At 35.3% G+C, this 18,704-nt stretch overlaps 1 protein-coding gene across 3 annotated transcripts in view; it reads left to right on the top strand.

Annotated features, from left to right (window-relative positions):
- FZR1 (fizzy and cell division cycle 20 related 1) overlaps positions 1–18,704 on the top strand; it is an 89,176-nt gene that overhangs the window by 38,125 nt on the left and 32,347 nt on the right. For all 3 annotated transcript variants that reach the window (XM_074307452.1, XM_074307444.1, XM_074307435.1), the window contains exon 2: positions 13,829–13,972. In XM_074307452.1, coding sequence (XP_074163553.1) covers positions 13,904–13,972 — 69 coding nt within the window. In that variant the 5' untranslated portion in view covers positions 13,829–13,903. The remainder of the gene's footprint in view (positions 1–13,828; positions 13,973–18,704) is intronic.

The raw sequence follows: 18,704 nt of genomic DNA on the forward strand, positions 1-18,704 counted from the left end.
TCTCCAGAATGGTTGGATTCTTTCACAACTCCACCAACAATGCATCAGTGTCCCAGTTTTCCCACAGCCCCTCCAACATTCATCGTTAAAATTAATGTAGTCTTAAAACAATAAGTAGTATCTAAATTTTAGTGCAAGTATTAATTGTGTTAGGGATGAACTAAAAGTATTCCTTTATGAAGCAAAGATGTCCACTAGTATTCATTATTGTACTAGAAATGTTAGCTATAGCAGTGTAAGAAAAAGAAATTGACAGAGGAAAGGAAACAAAACAGTAGCTCTTTGCTGATATAATAGTATACTTAGAAAATCAAATAAAAACCTAGTAGAAACAATTAACAATTGCTAATAATGAGCAAAATTTCAGTACATAAGATGAAATATAAATCCTGCAACTTAAATGATTTATAAATACATAGCCACATAAATCATCAGCATTTCTATCACTACAGACAGCAAAAAAACACCTTGCCAAGAAAAACCCACGAACTATATGCACACAGTCATGGAAGACTTTTACATCCAAACAATTGGAGAAATAAAAATTGCTCATGGGTAGGCAAAACAATATAATAAAAATGACAGATCTACTTAAATCATTTATTTAGTTCTATACCAAATCACCAAAGAATTACTTCATAAAGCTAGAAAAAATAGTAATTCATCTAGAAGACAAAAGGTCACATACATCAAGGAAGTCTTTAAAAATGTGAAAGGTCCAGCAGTTGTGTCATTTAAATTGTGTCTAACTCTGTAATGACTCCATTTGGGATTTTCTTGGCAATACTGGAGTGGTTTGCCAGTTCCTTCTCCAGATCATTTTACAATGCAGGAAAGTGAAGCAAATAGTTAAGTGACTTGCCCAGGGTCACACAGCTAATGTCTGAGGGCCACATTTGGATTCAGTTTTCCTGATTCTTAGGCCTTGCACTTTATCCCCTACTCTACCTAGTAAGAACAGCAATCATGGAAATCTAGTATTGGTTAAAAAAAAATAGAACAGTGTAATAGATTAGGTACATAATATATACTATTAATGACTATAGTAATCTAGTGTTTGAGCAATCTAAAGATCCAAACTCTTGGATCAAAAGCTCACCATTTGACAAAAATTGATGGGGAAACTGGAAAACACATTGACATAAACCAGGTACTATCTTTAAAAAAAAAAAAAAAAATGGAAGGAGAGGTATATTTTCTTAAGTCTTTTGAAGTCACAATTTGTTACTGTGTTGATTAGAGCCCTTAAATTTGAGAGCTATTTCTCTTACATTATAGAGGCCATTATGTAAATTGTACTCTTGTTTTTTCCTCATTTCAGTCCGTATAAGTACACATAAATCTTTCCAATTTTCTATAAATTTATTGTTTCTTATGGTGCAGTAACATGCCATTATGTTCATAAAAAAAATAATTCAGTCATTTCCTTTGTTTCTACTTGTTAGCTCCAACAAAAAACTATGTTATAAACATTTTAATACCTAATTTTTCCCTTCTATTTTTACCTCTTTGGGGTGATGGTATTGAGTCAAAAAAATATGTACAGTTTGGTGATATTTGAGGCACCTCCTCTCAAGTCATAGTATGTTGAGTGAGAAAATAAGGCTTTTGAGGGAAAGATAATTGGATTTCCAAGATTAATAATTCACTTAACCTCTCTGCATCTCACTGCAAAAGTACTTCCACCATAGGGACAGGTAGGTGGCGCAGTAGATAGAGTACCAGCCCTGAAGTCAGCAGGATTCCAGTTCAAATTTGGTCTCAGATACTTAACACTTCCTAGCTGTGAGACCCTTGTCAAGTCACTTAACCCCAATTGCCTCAGAAAAAAAAAAAAAAAAAAAAAAAAAGGACTTGCACCTACTGTTTTGTTTGATTTTGATAGCAATCCTGTGACATAAGTTGTATACATATTATTCCCAATTTGTAGAGGAGCAAACTGAAGCTCAGAGACATGAATATTCTTTGACTTTTAATTAAAGACAGTAATTTTTCTACTACTTAATCTCTTTTTAAACCTTATAACTTACTATAGCTATTCCATGCTGTCCCTCTGATCCTTTGGTTCTCATTTCTACCAATTATGAGATGGAGAAAGTCCAAGAAATATTAAGAGAAATAATTATATAATGGAGGAGGGTTGGCTTTATTTGGAAATCCTTCTCTAAATTTTGAGACTCTTGGAATTATAAATAAATTAAACATATACAAAGTTACTTGCAGTTTTAAATCTTAGGAAAAGTTTTCTAGCTTACTTTGGGAAAATTATTTGCCTCTTAAATGTGTTATAAAATTGTTGTGAAATATGTTGAAAGATAGAAATGGGTTGCCAATCTTGAGTACATTCTGGGATTCCAGCAAATTTTTTCAGTTATTATTACTGATTAAAGAATAATTTAACCATCCATTTTTTCCTTGGATTTTGTTCTTGGTTAGTTAGCCTGTTGATGTTTTTCCTAAGATGACATTAGACAGAAGCACACATGTGTTGTTAATATACTGATTTAATTGTACTAGAGACAACCCAGAATACTTATCTTTGTAAAACTTCATTGTGGCTTCAATGCGGAGATAAGTTTTCTCCCAAGTGAATCATATTTTTATAAAGGCAGTAGATAAACTAGCCTAGGATCTACATCTAGTACAGCCATTTCAGGAAGAAGTTGCTTTCAACTTTGGAGCTTAAGCAGAGTTATTCAAATGGTGGAAATGCAGAAAGATCTCATGCTACCTCACATTCAAAATTAATAGGAATGATTAATTCTTAATGCCTATCACTTTAGATTTTTGTGCTAATTTACCTGACAAACAGCTCTTCAAAAAGAATGGATATTTAGGGCCCTTGGATCCTTAATGACTGGCATTTTATTTTAAAAGGATAGGAGAAAACTGATAGTCACATATTTCTTGTTTAAAAAGAATAGCTGTAAATTGAAAAATAGTAGGATCATTGGAGTTAGGATAAAAGTGACATTAGAAATATCTCCAGGGTTTTTTAACTTGGGTTCATGAATTTGTTTTTTTTAAATATGATAATTTCATTTTCAGTATAGTTGGTTTATTTTGTAACCCTATATGTATTGTGATAAAAAAATAATATTCTGAAAATATGTCCATAGGCTTTACTAACTAGTCACAGCAATCTATGTCACTTTTTTAGTCTAGTTGACTCATTTGACAGATACATACATACAAGATTTGAACCTAAATTCCATGACCCTCAATCCAGTTCTTTTCCTTATGTCACATATTTATTTCAATGTGCAGTTTCTTATTTCATAGTTTGTTACGGTTAAAACACTTTTTCCATCTTAGTATATACTTTCTTGTGCAGTAGGATTGAAAGATCATAGATTCTTAAGTACATAAAGTCCTTGAAAACCAGGTATAATACAATAGAAAGAGAAGGAGAATTGGATCAAGGAATTAGGAAACCCAACATTCTAGTTCTGCTACTAATCCACTTAAGGAAAGTTTCTACAAAACTTTTATTTTCTCTATAAAATGAGAATATTATTAGATTATAAAGTTAATATATTTAGAGTTGGAAGGTATTGGAAGGTATTACAAAGATTATTACTAGTTTCCTCATTCTTTACATGAACTGTAAAGTCAAGGAAACTAATCTTTTAGTGCTCAGTGCTCCTTTGATTCCATAATATCACCACTCTTTCAGGACAAGGTCCCTTCTTAAGACAAAGCCACATTGTATTGTGAAAATAACATCTTGGGAGATGAGACCCTGGTTCTTACTCAGCTCTGTCATTGATATTCCACCTTAACTGGACCTCAGTTCCCTCCTATTTTGCATCAGAAGATCACCTTTTTGTACGAAAAATCTATATAATTCAAATTAATCAAAATTTTAAAAAGATGCCTTAACTTTAAGTACCTTTAAGAACTTCAATTACTTGAAGTTATTTAAGTATTTAAGGAAACAAACAAAAAAAATAGAAAGAAAAGGTTGTTTCTTGGGGAGCGAAATAAAGTAATTGATAGATTTGGGGTATCCATATCTAAATATCCTAGTTCTCAAAAACAAGTTAAGAGTTTCCTTGTACAAAGAGGGATGCTGGAACTGCCATTTTCATTCTTTTAGATTGGAAGACCAGATTTTTTTTCAGGGCATGCTGCCATGTTTTCTCTAGTTTAAGAGTTTTGTATATAGAAGGAATCTGGAGTGTTAAAACCAAACTTAACTACTGGTATCTGTTGTTGATTCGTGTGTTCAACCTCTTGAGGTAGAGAGGTGATTTGAGGGCTATAAAATATGCAAGTTGAATATTTTAGTTCAATATTCAATGGTGTATATTGTTTGCCCCTTCTTTCTGTGCTCAAGGGTTCTTTTCTTCATGAAAGTAACTTCCAGATCTTTTTATATCAACCCTGTATCCTGTCCAGAGCTTCAGTGCTATATCTCCAAATGGTTTTTTGGATATTTCCAACTGGGCATTCCATAGACATCCTAGATCAAGATGTCCCCCCCAAAAAAAACCAAAAACCCTCATCATTTTTCACCCCAATCCCCACTTCTCTAACTTCCTTGTTTTTGACCCATCACCCAGGTTCACAACTTCAGAATCATCCTTAGTTCTTCACTCTGCAGCTACAAACAAGTGTTAGTGATTCAACCTCTATAACATTTCTTTCATTTTTCTTTAATCACATAGACTACCCCGATTCTGGCCATTGGACACTTCCTATTCTTTTAACGTTTTTGCCTTAAGTTCTCCACAAAATTGCCAAAGGTGATATTCATTCCTAAAGCACACATCTCAGAATTTCACCCTCTTTCTCAAAAACTTTTACTGCCTCCCTGTATTGCCTTTAGACTAAAATACAGATTCCTCTGTTTCTCCTTTAAAGTTCTTCATAATCTGGCTCCAAGCCTACATTTCCATATTTATTGCACATTTTTTTCACTTCGTGCACTTTAAGGTCCAGCCAAATTGGCCCTCTTTCTGTACCTTACATATGGCATTTCATCTCCTTTTTCCATGCTTTTTCACAAGCTGCTTCCCATATGTGGAATGTATTCCCTCCTTACTTTACCTTTACCCTGAAGGTGCTAAATAAATGCATCATTCAGAAAAAAAGCAGAGCTGCCTTGTGTTCTATTGGCAGGGGTCCCTGAATGGTAGGTTGTGGTCCATCAGTGGGTCTTTAAAGGCCATTCCCCTTTTGCCTCCAAGCTCGTGTTACTGTTCCCATAGCTGGCAGAGTTGCCATTTAATGTGTTTTTCAGAAAAGAAGAGTATTAGTGCACATTATATAGTTCTTTAAGGTTCTCAGAACACTGTTCCTTTTCCATCAGTGGCAACCACTGGCATAGACGGGTTAAAGCTGGGAACAAAAGGATACTGAGGCATACATTTCGATGAATGTTTCCACCTCTTATCAAGGTCTTTTAAAAATTATTTCCAGCTCCAGCCCAGAATGCTTCTACAGCAACTGAATGTTTTTTTGTTTTTGTTTTCCCCTCACCAGCTTCCTTCAATTTGATGTACTGAATGGTAATCATTACCACATCAGCATTATATTCTTGAAGCTCCTTAGCTTTCTTGTCGTTTACCCAAGGAACCTGCTCCTGAACGGAAAAGAACTGATGTACTAGCTGTGCTGTATGGTTTCTTTGCTTGATCACACACAAGTGTGAATTTAGCCCCAGGGAGCTCTGTTCTAGTTCCTTTCCTAGGTGGACTGTTTTACAATGACTATGTGTACTCTAGATACATTATAGAGAGGTGCTAGTTCTGCTTGGAGCCTGACGAGAACTGAAGAATGAGCCTTAAAGAGACATATTTCAGCACAATATAAGGAACAATTTAGAGCTGGAAGGGACATTTTCTAGTCTAGCATTTTTAAGTTTTTTGGTCTCAGGACCCCTTTACACTCTTAAAAATTATTGTGGCCCTCAAAGGGTGTTTATGTGGATTTTACATATATTTACTGTATTTTAAATTAAAATGCCTTAGGATAAAACATTTTGATCTTGAGAACCCTCTAAAGCACTGAGCTATACTTTGAGAATTGCTGATCTAGTCCATCCCCATCATTTGACAGATGATGAACATGAAATCTTGTCAGAATAAATGACTTTGCCATGGTCATACAGCTAATAGAGTTAGGTTTCAAATATAAGCCTTCTGACTTCAGGTCCTTGTTTTTTAAGTGAGTAAAAGCGCTTCTGTAATGAAATGGGCTCCTTCATTTAATTAGTCAACAAACTTTTTAAAAAAGAGTCTTCAATGTGCTAGGGAAGCTAGGCATTGGTAGATACAAAAGATAGAAGTTAAATATGAATGAAACACAATTGTGTTATTGTTCTTGTGGGAAGACACTGGTAGCTGAGGGTATCAGAAAGGGTTTTATGTGGAAGATAAATGACTAAGCTCAACCTTAAAGAAAACTAGGGATTTTAAGAGGCAGAAGGGAGGAGGTTGAGCAAATAGAGCATGGGGTCAGATAATACACAGACATTGAAAACAGGAGATGATGTATGTGTGAGGAGCCATTGTTGTGAGCAAAGTACCTTTTGTAAGATCAGCTTCATTTTGGCTATTCAGCTAAAGGCTAAATGACTACTTGTCCAAATGAATAAAATTAGTCTGTCATTTAGGATCCTCGTTACTTTCATAATGGCTTGCCTTTTTGGACTTTTCTTATTACTTTACTGTGTTATGTATTGTGCTGTGCTCTAAAAGCAAACTGCCTTTATTTTCGGTACATATCTAGTTCATTACTATTTCTGTGCCTTTGGTGAAACCATTATTTTATGCCTAGAATGTGCTCTCTTCCTTTATTCCTGCACTTTTCTTTTAAAAAAATCTTACCTAGATTACTTCAACTCAGCTCTACAGTTCTACCTCCGCCTTCCCTAACATCCCAGTCAAAAAACAAACTTCCCTTGAACTTGGAAGAAGTACTTTGTACTTTTCTCATGGTCTCCTTGTTTTACACAATAATTATTGGCTGCTACAATCTATTCGTGTATGTATTGTGAAGCCACTACACCACAACTGTCTCCTTCCTGCTGTCCCTTAGATTGTAAGTTTCACGAAGGCAGAGACCACATTTTAATTATTTTTGCATTGTATCTTCCTCCCTCCAGGAAGCAGTTATTATTGCAATGAAAAAAGATTGATCCCATCTGTTACATTTACTCAAAATCAGGTTCTTCCATAGCAACATATCTGGTATTTTTTCTGATATCATGCTACCGTAACAAAGAAAAAACAAATCAAAAAATTCTGATAGACCATAACTTGATTTGAGAGGTGTTTGTGAAGCCTTCTTTGATTGTACTAGCATGCAAGCTTTCTCTCCCGATCCTCAGTTTTTACTCATTTGTAAAGTGGGAGTGATTGGGGGTTGAGATCCCTTTAAGATTCCTTTTTTGATTCCCCAATCCCCATGGATAATACTTGAACTAAGAACTTACTCCACAGCCATCTAGTCTAACTTGTTCATTTTACAGATATGGAAATAGTCTTAGAAAGCTTGTTATACATGCATACATGGTAGGACTGAGGTTTAAACTTCCAGTCCTGTGACACTAAATCCTACATTTTTTCCACTATATCATGCTGCCTTTAAAAAAAAAAAAAAAAAAAAAGACAAAATATTAGAATTAGTGCTATAGAATCTCAAAAACAGTGCCCACTTCCCTCACTAATTTCCCTCCCCTATTTCTCTAGCACAGATTGCTTGTTTTCCTCATCTGGCAATTAATCCTTTACTTCTTTGTGACAACTCTGGACTGTCTTAAACTATTGCTACAATTTAGGTTTTTGTGCTATTTATTTTGTTGCCAATATTCAAAGTTCTTTAAATTTTGAATAAATGGAATATGCAGTATGGGTGGGGGATGGGAAAGGAGCATATTTCAAAGCCAAGTAAATATATATTTTTTTAAACTAACCTATAGAGTAATATGATCTTTGGTTAAGGAAAATGTAATAATTTAATTAACTTAAGAATTTACTAGGGGAAAAAAATCTCTTTAGCTTGTGAATTTTGAGGAATTGTTTATGATCATGCTGTTCCATAATCTGCAGCCACATAGCATCAAATCTTCCTCAGTTCTAAACTCAGCTTGTTTTCTATTTGCTACATCCAGGGAAAGATTAGACATATAGATTTTAGGTTGGATAGATTTACTATCCTCATTGAGCTCATAATTTAATTTGGCAGGGAGAGGAGAGGCATAAGCAAATACAGTTTTGGAAGTCTGAGGTATGAATTGGTACTTTTGTTTGATATTCCAAGTCATTTATTTATCTGGTTGTCAGTGACTCCTTGTTGTCTTTATGATAAACGCTTCTTCTTGGCATTTCAAACCTTTACAATCTGACTACAACCTATTTTTCTAGATTTTTTTCACCCATGTTCCAGGCAAACTTCATTACTTTTTTTTCTTCCACATGACATTTTATCTCCTGCCTCCATGCCTTTGCAAAAATGGTCTTAAAATGCCTGGACATCTTCCTCACTTCTTTCTCTTAGAATCCTTCACTCCTTCCAAAGCTTAGCTCAAATGTCACCTCCTACAAGTGCTTTCAATTATGCTGCTTTTCCTTCAGATTATTTTTTATTTGCTTGTATTTCTCCTGGGTCACTATATTTCCTTCAGTAGAATTTTAGCTCTTTGAGAGCAAGACTGCTTTTGTCTTTGTTTCCCCAGGATCAGTGTGGTACTAAGGATTTAAAAAATGATTAAGTAATTGAATCTCATGTTTCTCTTTTTATAATACATTCCAGCCAAACTGAATTGTTCTGTCTTTCTGTGTTCTTATGTCCTAAAATATCTTTGCCTAAAATATTCTTCCTTCTTTGGTTTGCCTATTTAACACCTACCTATTCCTGAAAGGTCTATAAAGATGCCAGCATAGTGCACTCCCAGTTCCAGGCACTTCTCTAATTCACTTGACATGTATTTCATTACCAAACTCTGAGCTTCATGAGGGCAGGAACCATGTCTTTAATCTTTAACCTCTTATAAATGTAAATGAGAAAGTACTGACATGCTTTGTACTAAGGATCAAATAGAAATGGAAGGAAAATTTCTGTTCCAGTTCACACGAATAGGGAAAGAACACAAATAACTTCAGTTGCAGGGCAAATGAAAAGGCTCAGAAGTCCTAAAGTTGCAGCCATTGGTACTTGGGAAGAAGTCATGGGGAAGAAAAGCAGGAAGGGAGGTGAAATGACAAAATCCAATGTTTGTTTTTTCTTAGTTTATGTAAGTAGGTCAGTTGACACTGCCAGGAAATTATAGGGTGTAGCATTAGCCCAGAGTTCCCATGTGTAGTACATTCTTATTTGAATTGACTTTAAATCTCTATCTGGGGTGTTATTCATGTTAGACCTTAGAGTATAAGATCATCTTGCCTGAAACGAAAGCATTCACTCAGTTTCTAATAATTCTTTCAATTAAGGCATTTAGTATTTGTTAAGGGTCTACTATGTGCCAAGCCCTGGGATATAAAGGCAGGCAAAAAAAAAAAAAAAATAGCCCTTATACTCAAGCAGCTCAGTAAAAATCAGCATGTAAACCACTATGTACATAGAATGAAATAGTCTTAGAGGGAAGGTACTAAGATTGAAAACTGAAAAAGGCTACCTGTAAAAGGTAGGTAGGTTTCTCAGCATAAAGAAAAAGTATGGAATTTCATACCTAGATAGCTAGTTACACATGTGTTACACATAAAGAGGAAAGCATTTTTAAAAGGAAAATATTTTATACCTAAGAACACTTGGCCTTTAATCATATTGATTTATTTCCATGAGCCAGATCTTAAAATTCATAAAGGCAAGAAATCAAGAATGAGCATATATTTAAGGAATTAACCTGAGTTAAATATTTTATGTTTATAATAGTAGGATATAAAGTTGGAAGGATAGATATGTACTCCAACATAGCAGGTATTGAAAATTAAATCAAAGAAATTGGACTTGATCCTTTGAGGCAATTTGGTGCCATGGAAACAATTCTATATTGAGAATCAGGAGACCTGAGTTCAAGTCTTGGTTCTGCCAAACTAAATTATGTTACTTTAAGCAAGTTATTAAACCAATCTGGGCCTTGTAAAATGAAGGGGTTAAGCTAGATGACCACTAAGGACTAAAATGTTCTCTTTCTACTCTATGAATAAATGAAATTATAGGCTACTACTTTTGATAGTTCACAGTTAGATAATATTTTTAAATTTACTGTTTTCTTCACAAGGTCCTTGAGAAAGAAGTGTTATATCCTGGTTGTATAGAAAAGAAACTGAGGCCCTGTGAAATGATTTGCCCAAAGTTACATAGACAAGACAGAATTACAACCCTAAGATCCTGATTTAAAATCCAACATTTTCTGTCAGACTAAGGCGTATGTAGCTATACACGTTACATATTGGAGTGTTCCGCTAGTGCACCTTTAACATGGACTACAGAACTCTTCCCTAACCTTTTCTCTTCTAAAGTCTAACTGTGCTCTTTAATTTAGGATTGTAAATAAGTAGAGATGTCTAATAGTTCATCCTCTGTTCTACAAGCAGGATTATTAAACTAGAAGGGATTTTAGAGGTAGTACAACCTAACTTCCTTTTATAGATGGAAGTTTAAGTGACTTACTCTAAGATCATACAGCTTTTTGATACCATAATAATGAATAGTATAAAATAGTCAGTGAATTGAAGTCAGGTTACCTGAATCCCAGGCTAGAATTCTTTCATTTACACAAAATTGGCTCCTGATAGATAGGCATGGAGAGTACCATATCTGGCACTTTAAATATAGAATCTTTTTAGAAAAACTTAAGAGTTTATTTTGCTCGGTTATAATAATATACCTTTGTTATTGGACAGGGAAATGTGAGGAAGTCCAGTGTTTAGAAGAAGGGACCAAGGCCCAGAGAGAGAGCAGTTATGTCCAGCAATCGATTTTGAAGTTCTTTATATGCATTAGTATATATATATATATATATATATATATATATATATATATATATATATACTTATAACACATTTAGGATTGTGGAGCACTTTATGAGCTATAGAATACTTTCCTCACAACTTTTTTAGAGAAAAAAGTACAGATAATATCTTCATTTCACAGATGAAGAATCTGAGCTGGGGGTGCAGTGACTTACCTGTTCTTGCCAAAAAGCCAAATGGCAAGCCAGCTGACTCTCAAAGTCAAGTTTTATGACTCCAAGAATATTACATACCTTAAGCAAGTGCTAATGGAAATGTCATTACACTGGAAATCTTAGTATAAGAGAAAAGATTGTCTAAGCCTTGGCTGATATCCTACTCAATTAATTTAAGCATTAGTGTTCATGGCCTAGTTTGGTCACAATAGTATTTGTAGTCTCCTAGCATTTGCTATAATGACATTTAACAAATATTCTGAACTTTGATTCCTCTACCCCCTAAGCTGAGATGTTCTAACTCAGTCCCCTCCAAGCCCACGTCATCTCATCTTTCAAATTGCAGTTATATCTCAGCCCTCCACAATCCTAAATCCCACCTCTGTCCCCCTCCCAACTCAGAGAGAGCCATTCTAACTTTGTTTCCTTATTCTAAACTACTCTGCCTTTGTAGAAAAACTTTCTATCCTTTATCCTCCTTCCCCTTAAACAGTTAAGCCCCTCTCAAAGCACTTAGGAAAAAATAGCAATTTATGCATCAAGTGGATTGATTGAGAGAAGTACTCTGAGCAAAAGCAATAATTTTTGAAGTGAGTTTATCTTTATTGCTTTCTCCTACATTCTCTAAAATGCTCAGATGATCAGTAGGCTTATATTTATTTTGGGGAGAAGGTTAATGAAGTAAATGGAACTCACAGAAATTCTCTGAGAGATTTATAGAAGGAAAATAATTGAGAATCATAGTTTTTCTTCAAGTTCTTATTCTCTTAGTCTGATAAGATGGAAAAAATAGGAATGTACAAGGTATGGGTTAAAAAAAAAAAGGCTATTTCAAGAAACCTAAAAATAACCTCATCCAATATAGGTTGATGAATATCTCAAATATTTATTTATTAGTTGAAACTGATGGTCAGATTCCTGAAAATGTGTTTGTGTACACAGGTCTAGTTCAGCAAATATTTACTGAGTGACAAATAACTGGATTGTATTAGATAATATGTGCTAGGGACCATTCTTGATATTGTTTGGTTAAGAAGGACAATAAAGTGATAAATAGGATCTTTATTCTATGTCCAAACTTTGGAGGGAAGATGGGAAATAGACATGAGGAGCCAAAATATAAGTTAATGGATTATGGGATTTATAACCAGAAAGGGACTTTGGAGATATTCTTGTCCAGTCTCTTTTATTTTGCAGTTTAAGAAACTGATATACTTAGATCCAAGGAAGATAATAACTTTTCTAGATTTTCCAGGAAAATTTAGGAAAGCTCAATGGAGTGACTTGCTTCTGGGTTGAACTTTGAAGATTTAACTAGGAATTGGGTTGGCAAAATTGGGAAAAGAAAAGTCAGAGGAGAACAAAAGCACATGTACGTAGAAAATCCATAAGGACATAGTAATGATACAACTTTGATTATATCCCACCTTGACCCTCTTTTTCAAGCATACTTAAGTTCCTTCTCAGCTTTGCCCTTAAAGTGCTTCCAGGTTTATTGCATATTTTTCCCTATAAAGCTTTCTCTGTTCTGACCCTACTTGCTATCCCCCACACTCAGCATTTCATCTTTGCTGTTTTTGTGAATTTGCACAGGCTGTCTTTGTTACTAGAATCTGCTTTAGCTCTTAGAACTCCTAGCTTTCTTTAAAGCTTAACTTGTACCTTTCCCTGTGTGAAGTTTTTCTTGTTCTCCTTAGTTGTTGGGGCTTACTCCCTCTCAAAGTTATGTATCAGTTTACATGTGGTAGTTCTCTCATAGAATGTGTCCCAAGGACAAAGACTTTTCATTTTGTCTTTGAATCCCCAGTAGTGTAGTACACAATACCTTACACAGAATAGGTACTTAATAAATGCTTGTTAGAGTGTTGGATAAAAATAGGAATGACATTTCCCCCCTACACTTGATAGAACACCTAGCATAAATGTGGATACTTAAAATGCCAGATGGTAATTATGATTAAAAATTAAAATAGTCACCTAGGTTTTAGCATAGTGAAGAAAGCTCAATTTACTAACCTCAGCCAAAATAGTATAAACAGCTATTGTTGAATTCTTGACAATGGTAGCCCCATATGGTGCTTTGGATTTATGAAAAATGAATTCCTCTGTTGACTTTTAAAGTTTTTGATAAACTGTTCACATACTATCTTTGCAATCTTGTTATAAGTTGTTCCCTTTCCCACACACTATGATCTAGTCAAACTTTCTTTTTGTTCGTATCCATAACATTTTATCTCCTATCTTATCTTTGTACTAGCTATCTCCTGTTTTAGGAATCTATCCCCTTTTTACCACTGCTTTAGAGACTATTTCAGGATTCAGATTAAGTACCACTTTCTATGTGAAACCTTTCTTGATTCACCCAAATGCTTTATGCCCTATTTATTCTGTGTGTGTTTTCTCTCCCCAAAGAGAACAAGCTCCTTGAGAGCAGAGATTGTGTCATTTTTTTGTTTTTGTTTTTGTATCCCTGGCACTTAGCACAGTGCCTGGCACATAATAGGCCTTTAATGAGTGCTATTGATTGTTTTATTAGGCTACAGGATAGGGATGACACTGACCTATGAATTAGTCAAAAAGCATTTTTATTATCTGAATTTCCTATAGGAAGATTCTCTGTCCTAAACTTCCTGAGTTGGTGAAGTTAACATGCTTTTTATTTTTCTTTTCTTTCCTTCCATGGTGCTGTAGACTGACTTTAGCAATTGGACCTCATGAATCAAAGGCCCTGAGTCTGAAGGCTGCCACAGCTCCCACCTTTTCACCATGGACCAAGATTATGAAAGGCGTCTCCTTCGACAGATCAACATCCAGAATGAAAACACAATGCCTTGTGTAAGTTATCCCTCTATCTTTCCACACCCTTTTCAGCTTAGGGGGCAGCTGCCTGCTGCCATCCTACAACCTTCTTTTGCCAATTTTGTTCCCTGAGCTGATTTTATCAAATGTCTGCACACTCACCTAGTCCTGGGCTAAAGAAATTAAAAACCATGAAGACCACAAAGTAAATCCAGAAGAGCTAATAAAAAGGGGAAATGAACAATGAAAATATTTCTTAAAAGCAAATAAATTGATGAGAAAGTTTTGTGGGAATGTTGATTCCCACAGTAAGCATGTAAAATTTTTCTATGAGTTACTGAAGATTTTGGCATAGCTCCCAAAAGTAGAGAAATAGGCAGAAACCCAGTCATCCACTTACTACTTTGAACATAAGGCTTGAAACACTTTCAGCTATGTTTAGTACTGTGGGAGTGAGGTATATGAAAGCAGAGTAAGATATGTCACCTTTCCAAGATTTCTTAGTATCCTAGATTTAGAAGAGACTTCAAAGGTCAAGTAGCCAGGCAGATTATTTGTAATTGCCTTTGCCTGACATATAAATCCTGTCTATAGTATACCTGACAAATAAGTCATTTGCTCTTACCTTGAAGAACTAGTGAGGGAGAAACCCACTACCCACTGAGGCAACCCAGTAGCTAATGGGTAGAAAATTTTCCCTTACATTAAGCTATTAATAACTATGTCTCTACCTTCTAATCCATCTGAATTTCTGTGTATAGTTATGGGAACCTCATTTTAGAAAGGACATTAATGAGCTGGAGCATGTCTAAATGAAGATGCCTAAAATGATGAAAGAATTAGAGTATAGTTTATATATCTATACAGAGAGAGAGAGTGTGTTTAATTAGCATTAATTGAACAAATTAGGGATGCTTAGTCTAAGGAAGAAAAGGCTTGAGGAACTGGGTAGGAGAGAAGAGCAGGTCATGATAACTATCTTCAAATATTTGAAGAATTATACTGTAGAAAGTTAGACTTGTTTTTTTTTTTTAATCTGAGAAGTTTTATCTATATTTTGTGCTCAACTAGGATAGAGGTCTTTAAACAGTAGGTACTTTGTAAATGTTTTTAAATTGAACTGGAAATAATATTTTGTTAAAAAAAATTATTCAAGGAAACTTTTAGGTGACCAACTACATTTGGAGAGCCCCTTTAAAATTTTATTCCTAAACTTACTCCTTTATTTTGTTTCTTTGGTGGTCTTACATTTTTAGGCCCCTAACATTCTTACCAATTTTCACAGCAGCATACTGTGACTTAAACGAATTTTAGAGGTCAATTTTCTTTGCTTTGACTCAAATTAATTAGATCTATTCCAAGCTCACAAATAGCATTACTTTTTCATAAAGGCAGGATATATATATTGCATCCTAGAAGCATCTTAGAAGATTGAAAAAGGCTGTCTTCCAGGATCTTGTCAGATCATCATTGTTTTCTTTGTTTTGTGGTAGCTCATAGAATCATAGATTTTCTATTATAGTATGTCTCATAATTCATCTAATACAGCTTTTCCATGAAACACAAATTCCTTTTCTGGTGTCCCTGTCATGTGATCCAGCTTCTGCTGAGAAATTTACTCTGCCCCAAGGTAGTTTCTTCTCTTTATTTATTTTCTAACCACTAACATCTCCTGATTTTACTCACACTTAACATGAAGAAATTGATATCCTCTAACCCTATCCCCTAACCCTAACATGGACTATACATGACAGAGCCAATACATAAAGCCATTTTTCAAAATAGGGTTCTAATATAAAATTTGAGAAACTAAAGAAAAGATGACTTTAATAGTCATACTTAATTTTGGAGTTGAGAAAAGAAATAAATCAGAAATTATTTTCTTATGAATGAAAAGAGACACAAGCAGGTGTGTGTGTGTGTGTGTGTGTGTGTGTGTGTGTGTGTGTGTGTGTATGTGTGTGTTATTTCCTTAACCTAGGTAGTAAGGGCATTTGTCTTTATACCTGAGAGGATCTTATCCTGGTTTTAATCATATAAATATTGGTTCTCTTTTAGAGAACCTATTTATTTATTTATTTATTTATTATTCTTTTTTTCTCTTTTTAATTAATTTTATAATTATACATTTTTTTGATAATATATATGCATGAGTAATTTTTTTTTATAACATTATCCCTTGTATTCATTTTTCCAGATTTTCCCCTCCTTTCCTCTACTCCCTCCCCTAGATGACAGGCAATCTCATACATTTTACATGTGTTACAGTATAACCTAGATATAATATATGTGTGTAAATCCAATTTTCTTGTTGCACATTAAGAATTGGATTCCGAAGGTATAAGTAACCCGGGTAGATAGACAGTAGTGCTAATATTTTACATTCAATTCCCAGTGTTCCTTCTCTGGGTGTAGTTGTTTCTGTCCATCACTGATCATCTGGAAGTGAGTTGGATCTTCTTTATGTTGAAGATATCCACTTCCATCAGAATACATCTTCATACAGCATTGTTGTTGAAGTGTACAGCGATCTTCTGGTTCTGTTCATTTCATTCAGCAACAGTTGATTTAAGTCTCTCCAAGCCTTTCTGAATTCATCCTGCTGGTCATTTCTTACAGAGCAATAATATTCCATAGCCTTCATATACCATAATTTACCCAACCATTCTCCAATTAATGGACATCCATTCATCTTCTAGTTTCTAGCCAGTACGAAAAGAGCTGCTACAAACATCTTGGCACACACAGGTCCCTTTCCCCTCTTTAGTATTTCTTTGGGATATAAGCCCAGTAGTAGCACTGCTGGATCAGAGGGTATGCACAGTTTGATAACTTTTTGGGCATAGTTCCAGATTGTTTTCCAAGAGAACCAATTTATTTACCTAGCTTTTAAATCTGAGACTAAAAGGCAACAGTAATTTCAAAAACTATAGTCACAGACTTAGTTCCAAGCCAAAGATTCATATATAATAAATTTAATTCTTTAGCAAGCCATTCAGATACTGTGTGTCCAAACTTTTATGTTATGGCTTTGACTATGCTTTAGGAGAAGAAGAGATCCCAGATCAAGCACAGACCTGACACTGTGTAGGAAGCAGAAACAGGTACCATGTCCCAGCCCTGTTTGTTACTCATGCCCCTGATCTGGGTCACAGAACAGCATGGTCTGAAGAGGAGATTTACACCTTGAGATGACAGATGGAACATTTATGAGCCTGAAGCTTTGTACTGAGTAAGGAGCACACATAGAAGCATGTGGCAAATGTGTGACTGTTCCTGGAACTGGGCCTTGAATCCAGTTCCCAGCCCAATCTGAATTCTATATCTTAGTAACCAAGAAAGATACCTCAGATCGAGAAAGATTCCTGAAGTTCATTTGCTCCAAACTTAAAAGACTTCTAGCTTCCTGATGGTGCCTGAGGCCAGCAGTAGTCTACTGGATTCAAACTGAGATAACCCACAGTTGTGTTGCCCAGATCCAAAATGGCTTCAGAAGCTTGCAAAGCTTAGACTAGAAAGGCAGCTTTAACATTTTGCCTTAGATCAGATATCTTTGAGATCATTAAAAGCTTGGTGGCCAGTCACAATGACTCTCTGAATCACACAGAATTCAATTTGTGGAGAAGGCAGCAGGACTCAAAAGAATACAAGCCAGAACCAAGCAGGGTTCAGATAGTCTTTCCAAGAGGATATTCTGGCCCCAACACAAATTTTCAATTTAAGAAGTAAGGCTAGAAGAATGAATAAATAAACCAAAAAGATTCCCACCACAAAGAGCAGAATTCCTGGGAGAAATTAAACAAAAGTTTGTTTTTTTTTTTTTTTTAAGGGAGTGTAAAATGATTGTATAAAAGAAACGAGCATTAAAGGAAAGATTTGGAAAATGAGAGCCTAAGCCTAGATGGCAGAATAATAAAAGAGAAAGGGGAAAAAACAAGCATTTATAAAGCACTTACTATGTGCCAATCACTGTCTTAAGTACTTTCCTTTGATCCCCAATACAACCTTATGTAGTGGGTGCGATTATTATCCCTATTTTGCAGTTGGGGAAGCTGAGGCAAGCAGAAGAGAAGTGACTTATGTCTTCAGTCACACACAGTATCTCAAGACAGGTTTGAACTCAGGTTTTCCAGACTCCAGGCCCAGCTCTCTATTGAAAAAGATGGCTAATTCCATCTCACACATTGCAAATTGACAGAGATGACCAAATATGGGACTAGTCATATCGGGGTATTGTTAATACAGCTGTGAAGGCCACCACACCGGACCAGTTAGTAATAATTGGGAACTCAAAGGACAAGTACAGTGGATCATCTTTCCAGCCCAAGATAACAAATTCAAACCATAAGCAATTGACTAGGGTAGAAACTGAAGCATTAGGCCAGGATTACAGGCTCAGTGCCTAGAGCTACTATCTAGGAAAATAGTATGAGTTGTAGCTTTATCACAGCATGATCACAGGCTCAGTTCCAGGCTTAAGTCATCAATAGGGGATCTTTTCAAAGGTGTAGGCATATGGATTTGACACCCAGAGTTTTGAACTAGGACATCAGTATAGGCACAGTTCTGATCACAGAATTGGTCTCCTAGCCCTGGGACAGCAATCCTCTCTGAGAATGTGGAGCAAGGAATCAACGTCCAGAGCCTTCAGCATGGGATAGTGTTCTCCCAAAGGATCTGAGATTGTGGTCTTAGCCGTCAGAGCTCTCAGGTAGGCCAGCAACTACCTGAGTTTGTCCAGAGCAGAGGTCTGGAGCAACGAGTAAAC

The sequence above is a fragment of the Sminthopsis crassicaudata genome, chromosome 1 (genome assembly GCF_048593235.1).
Source record: "Sminthopsis crassicaudata isolate SCR6 chromosome 1, ASM4859323v1, whole genome shotgun sequence".
Classification (NCBI taxonomy): domain Eukaryota; kingdom Metazoa; phylum Chordata; class Mammalia; order Dasyuromorphia; family Dasyuridae; genus Sminthopsis; species Sminthopsis crassicaudata.